Genomic DNA, 6342 nt, shown 5'->3' with positions numbered 1-6342 from the left:
CGTGCGCTGTTGCCGCACTGCCTACCCTTCAAAGCAAAGCCGGGTCTTTGTACTCAAAGTACTCTGGGACAGAAGGGCGGGCTTAACCTGGAGTTAACACGTCACAATTTATTAAATTGACATAAAATTACCATGCATTACTATAAACAGATACAGGCGCCATGGCACTCTGAGGTCAGTATTGAATCTCAAACAAGACACATCGGAGGTTTTGAGCTAGTTTCAGAACGATTTATTTTCCGTAGAGGCGGCACTAGCTTGGAGTGCCTATATTGGGAAATGTTTTCAGACACTGAAAATGGAAACAATTTTCTTTTATTGTCTAACTCGGGGAAATGAATACCAACTTTTAATATTAAAACAAAAGCTGTCGACGTTGTTACGATGTTATTTTTAATTTGGGAAAGTATGGAAATTAGGCAGAATTACTCCGAGGTGAGATAAAGAGAAAGTTTATTCTAACGTACTAGGTATCGTCAATTTCACGTTAAGTTGTTCTTACGAAAAGATGACTAGGTAGGTATTTAAACCAAAGCCTCCTTAACTTTGTTCGAAACTACCTCTACATTACCGGTATGAGGTAATTATGAATGACGTTAGCTCGTCTTGAAATCGTCGACAACACGCAGAGTGTCATTTGTTTTCGATTTGAAATCGAGATTGCATCCCAAAACTTACAAAACAGTTAATTATGTATTTAATGCCTGTAAAAGACTTTTACAGGTATTATAGATTACAGATACGTAGAGACGATAGCCGTTGGAGCAGAAAAGTTTTCGAGTGGCGACCACGGGCCGAAAGACGAAGCATGGGCAGGCCTCCCACTAGTTGGACCGACGATCTGGTGAAGGTCGCGGGAAGAGCCTGGATACGGGCAGCGCAGGACTGGTTATTGTGGAAATCCTTGGGGGAGGCCTTTGTCCAACAGTGGACGTCATTTGGCTGAAACGAACGAACAAAAAGACTTTAGCGAACCCTATTGTGTAGATAGAAACCCAAAGGCGGGAAGGATTTGTCTTCTCATAGGAATTATTTTGCCTTGCCTTGTTTATGTAAGTGAATGAAGTACTCTTAAAGCGAGTGATAGAGTCCTTCCGCATTATGAACTTAGCTTAGATTAGGCTGTGTATTGGGATATAACTAAATTCCGCTGCGATGGATTCATACAAATAAAAGACGTGGCAAAGTTTAAACTAGGTAACAACTTAAAAACTACAATCGGGATAGATTCATTCACAAAAGGCCTTACATTTGATATCATTATTTTACGGGATTCATTTACGTAAGACTTACGGAAACTCCTACCTAAATGGGAACTAAGAAATGGGACTAAAACGGTATCTACGCTACGTTGGTAAAATCGATGATGAAGTGATATTTCTTTTAACCGAGTATAGGTACCTGTAATGTTTTTGATTGTGAATTGAAAATTATAGTCTTGTAAACTATGACTATGACTCTACATAATGATGAAGAAATGAAAATTCCGTTACAATTAATCGTATCATTCAATCGCATTATTAATTAAACGAAGTCAAACTAAAATGTTACAACCAAGTCTCCTGGATTAAAAGATAATGAAGGTATCTCATTATCTTAAAATTAATAAATAAACATAAAACTTAAAGCGCTGTAGAGCCTACAAAAAAGCGGCATAGGTCTCTAAAATTGTTACGGCCATGCGTTAAGAATATTTAATATACCCGTACCAATTAAAATATCGGCTCCGGAAGACACACACACAATAAATCATAAATTAAGTCCTTTGAAACCGGCCGGCGACAAAGCGTGAAAAGTAAGTAAGTAGTTAAACAAAAGTTACAAGGTAAGAATGGTTTTTTCACTTTATGTAAACCTTTTGAAGATTGAATTAAGCCAATAGATTGAAAAAAGCTTATATTTTGACTGTTAAATAAAAAAATAGAGATCGCATTTAAGACCATTAGAAGCCTATAGGTAATTTTCAGTTATTGGCAATAAAGACCACTTGACTCTTTTCACAAATATTTTTTATAATTAAAAATGTGTAAAAGTAACATACGACAAGCAAGCCCGCTTTTAAAAGGTAATTTGATTTCTGTTTGATTAAAAAAATCATCCAATCACTTTACTTTAAAAATTGGACTATAATTGGGTATTTCTCATCGTCACCTTCGTGGCAAATTTTATTTTTAACTTATTTTAACTTTTTGTAAACAAAAATTGTAGCGCTTCACAATGGCAGCTGAAACAGCAATTCTGTTGTAAAACTAAACATAGAACAAACTGTTACAAATATTCTACAAATTAAAATAAAACCACAATTTGCTTTACTTTCTCGTATAGGTAATAATACCTAATTAATGGCTAGATTATTAATGTTATTTTGTTACCCTCAATAGTGAGGAGATCTTACAAAATGGTAACCCTGATTTTCATTGTCATTCAAGAATATTTTCACTGTCTATGAGCCACACACATTGCGATAACATTCAGTCGACATTGATTTGACGGCAGCGGAGTGAAGTCTTGCGACTATGCAAAATGATACACTATTCGTAGCGCGTATAGACATAGACGTTATTGCGATGCGTATTACCAGGTATTACTATGTATCGTATAAATGCCGTATTACACGTAGGCGCACGCGCGCTACAGTTTCGGCCTTGCATTATTATAAGATCTTGTTCATCCAATTTTCGAACTTCCTCCGCGAGGATATCCCCGCTGAATTCTATGATAAACCTATCAAAAGTCATGATTCGCAATGTCAACATTAATTTGCCGAAATTCGCCGAGCCAGCTATGTCAAATAATATTATTAGGTGTCAAACAGGATACGTTCAGAAATTAATATTACGATTTTAAAGATAAGGATAAGACAACTTTTTATTGAAGTTGCTGGGACGGCTAGAAACTATTTTTTTCCAGCACATGAAGAAAATAATAAATGTATGAAAATGACACATCTTCGAACGTGTATAATAACGTGCCAAATAATCATATAATTTTGGCACCATAATAACTATTGCCGTTTTAGTTGTAAAGATCATGCAGCGCTACTTGCGGAGATTATTGGAAGGAAAACGCTATGTAGGCTCTATTATGATACTGAAGCCGCTTTAACGAACACGAAGTGCTAATACAATGCGGCGTATTTTCTACCAGTCTTTATTCAGAACTTTAGTTGAATTAAAACCCCGGCTGAACGTGGTATAGCCACATTAGAATACGGTGCTTTTTTGCATAATCGCAAGACTTCGTTCCGGTGTCGACCGAATGTTATCACGATGTATGTGGCCCAGGGGTTACTGTAGCCGCTAAGGTTTGAAACTTCTTGCTTATAATATTGTAGTCTTTGGCATAGACTATGACGGTAGCCATGGAGATAGGAGTTTGTTATCTGTGTCAAATGTAAACAGTGAAAAGAAAACCCATAATCGTGTTATTTATATGCAATTTGTAGGTATTTTATAAAAGTGGAACCCCGAGTCATTTCCAAAACCCATTCTATTATTATATACGATTTGGCTTCGATATCTACAATACAATAGGAGTTTAAATCATGTGTCAGATGTCAAGGATGGGAACAACCTATGATTCATGTTGTTTATTTACCTACGTGCAATATGTGGGCATACTATAAAAGTGGAATGCCGAGTTGTATTTCTAAAACTTGTTCTATTATTTTACACTATTTGGCTGCAACTCGGCGTGACGACAATACAAAACATTTTTCGCGACTCGGTGTTCATCATACATTCACACAATACAACCAATGTGATTTAGACGCCATGTTGTCATAAACATAACATATAAAATCGCTGTGATTTAATATTCTTAATCAAGTGTCCATCAGGAATCATTGTTCTTACACACAGAATCGTATAATTTCGCTTTCGGGTAGTAAATGTCAAAATTGTTGGTTCTTAGGCAAACCATGTATGGAGAACGAAAATTGTCCTTTTACACGCCGAAGCCGCAGGAAATAGCTAGCAAGTACCTAATTTGTATTAAGTCCTACAAAAAAAAACATTGTAATGTCACTAACTTAATACCGTACAAAACTAGATCCATTTTATAACTAGACATATTCAAATCAAGTCATTACATTCTAGACTCATTTCTATGGCATCGTTTAAAAAATTTCCATTCACCCGACCAACGACCATCTTTTATTAAAGTCGGTCGCGACAAACAGAAAAATAACGGCCAATTGTTGTTGCGACCGCGACAACGCGTCGCCTGCGCCTGCGCCCCGTCATGCCCCGTCCTTGTCATCCCCACGCGCTAGAAAGAGACGACGACATCACGACTGTTGTTTGCGTCGGCCCGATCGGCAAAACTTGTCTGACGACCAAACACGAATCAGTCAGTTGGTCTGAAGTCAGAGTTAGCGTTGGACAGATTATCAGTGCGAGGCGAAACGCGGTCGTGTGAAGTGCTTCTTTTGGAAATAATTATTAATGAATAACGCAGAAATGACTGTAATAGACCTGTTTTCATACAACTTCAAAATGCCGCCGGCACCCGAGATGAAAATGCTCACTGAAATGTTGGAAATGTTCAAAAGGCTGCCATGCATTTGGGATCAGGCGCACCATTTGTATCACTGCAGAAACGAACGGGATAGAGCATATGCAATACTTTTGCAGAAATATAGGACCATATACGTAGATGCTACCAAAGAAATGCTCAAAAAGAAGATTGATAACATGAGGAATGCTTACAGGCGGGAATACAAAAAGGTAACAAATCTCCATCAAATTCTTTATTTTTCTCTGTTTTTTATTCGATTTAAAAAGGCCGTTATTCAGTAATAATAACATTCTTTTTTTAGGTTTTAGCAGCCAGAGCAAAAGGTGCCCAACCGCATATCCCCGTGTTATGGTACTACCACCTGTTCACATTTTTGGATGAAACTAGAGATGACACCAGTAGCTGCTCCGTCAGCGAAATAACAGAAGTGACAGAAGTTAATGAAATAATGGAAGTAAAAATTGAGGTAACTAGTAATTACTGACTCGCGTGTCATTTTTTGCTATGCAAATAGCTATTTTTGTGGTTAAAGGTATTTATTTTCTCAAAAACAAATGACAATGAAATCACTTACAGAGAAACATTATTTTGCCTTATTAATGAACTTAAATTACAATAACAATTAGCGTGGCAGTTTATAGAAGTGACTTTTTTTTGTTAAGCAGGTAGGTGAAAATAAAATACAAGTTTATCTAGTTAGTCACTGCGCGGCGGTGAGCCTGGATGTACCAAAAACATGTTTTGTAAAGGATGTGGTACATAAACATTAAACATAGAGCGAGTGACTTTTATGATGTTTTTATTTTATTAAGATTTTGTAAGTTTCATTATGTAAAAAGTAAAATTAAGAGAATCTATTTAGGTCAAATTAACAATTTACAAATTGGGCAATGCTCTAATTAAAACTTTTTTTTTATTAGGAGGAAGAATATGTCACAGAAGTTATCGAAGACAGCGACGAAGAAATAAAGACACCACCACCTAAGAAAATCAGATTTACATATGAAGAGCCACTGGACACAGAAGTGACACAATCACAGCAGGCAGCAACACCATCAAACCGGGAAGAAACGGCGTGTCAGCAGGAAGTCACACAATCACAACCTGAAATAAAAAGTACCACGGACGAATCGGAGGCGACCAAAGAGAGCGAGACATTCGGCCGCACTATTGGCCTTCAGCTCAAAGAGTTGGAGCCCATGCAGCGGTACATCGCAGAAAAAATAATCTCGGACGTAATATTCTATGGGAGACTGCGAAAATTAGACCCACAAACCAGTCTCGCCAATACAAAATTGTGACAAAGCAAGATAATAAAAGTAGTTTGTAAAGTGGCCGATGTTTTTCATTTCGTATATAGTTGCTTGCCGGGCGGTGAATGCGTAGGTATTCTCGATAAAGGGGCTGTTGCCAAGGGACCCCCTCCCACGGTGAACTTGGGTCGAACCAGCAACGCCGGCAGCCGCCGCTGCGGTTTGCGGCGCGGTCGCCAACTGCCGCACTGTACGCAGGGTACTAGGCGCGCAGAATTCGCGAGGAGATGTTTGCGGCGTCGCGCGGCCAGTTATCGAGGGCCGCGCCTGTCCCCTCGAGTTCGCTCACTTCAGTGCTCGCGAGGGGAAAAGTATGGTGGAATCAGAGGTCAGGTTATTCTGGACATCGATGTATTCGTGTTTCGTGCAATGTGGAACGCCTGTGGTGGGCTCTGAAGCGGAGCCGCGATAATACCGACTCGGTGGCGCACTGTTGCGATAGTGATGTTTTTGTTCGTGTTGAGCTGATAGGAACATAAATACTTGTTGTTTGATGTTAAATGAGTGCACG

At 38.5% G+C, this 6342-nt stretch overlaps 1 protein-coding gene across 1 annotated transcript; it reads left to right on the top strand.

Annotated features, from left to right (window-relative positions):
• The first annotated feature begins 4333 nt into the window (after positions 1-4333).
• LOC114351258 (uncharacterized) lies at positions 4334-6118 on the top strand. The gene is made up of 3 exons (XM_028302397.1): positions 4334-4727; positions 4820-4984; positions 5439-6118. The coding sequence occupies exons 1-3, from the start codon at positions 4446-4448 to the stop codon at positions 5817-5819; spliced, it is 828 nt and encodes a 275-aa protein (XP_028158198.1). The 5' UTR covers positions 4334-4445; the 3' UTR covers positions 5820-6118.
• Positions 6119-6342: the final 224 nt, after the last annotated feature.

This window comes from Ostrinia furnacalis, unplaced genomic scaffold, assembly GCF_004193835.3.
Source record: "Ostrinia furnacalis isolate ACB-3 unplaced genomic scaffold, ASM419383v2 OfSCF1125, whole genome shotgun sequence".
Lineage (NCBI taxonomy): Eukaryota > Metazoa > Arthropoda > Insecta > Lepidoptera > Crambidae > Ostrinia > Ostrinia furnacalis.
The sequence above is the reverse complement of the archived record's forward strand: the minus strand, read 5'-3'. Positions and strand labels throughout refer to the sequence as shown.

Excerpts from the sequence above, each read along its gene's own strand:
- LOC114351258 (XM_028302397.1), top strand. The coding sequence starts at position 4,446 with ATGAATAACGCAGAAATGACTGTAATAGACCTGTTTTCATACAACTTC. Across the intron at positions 4,728-4,819 it reads ACAGGCGGGAATACAAAAAG|GTTTTAGCAGCCAGAGCAAA; the intron begins GTAACAAATCTC and ends TTCTTTTTTTAG. Across the intron at positions 4,985-5,438 it reads TAATGGAAGTAAAAATTGAG|GAGGAAGAATATGTCACAGA; the intron begins GTAACTAGTAAT and ends TTTTTTTATTAG.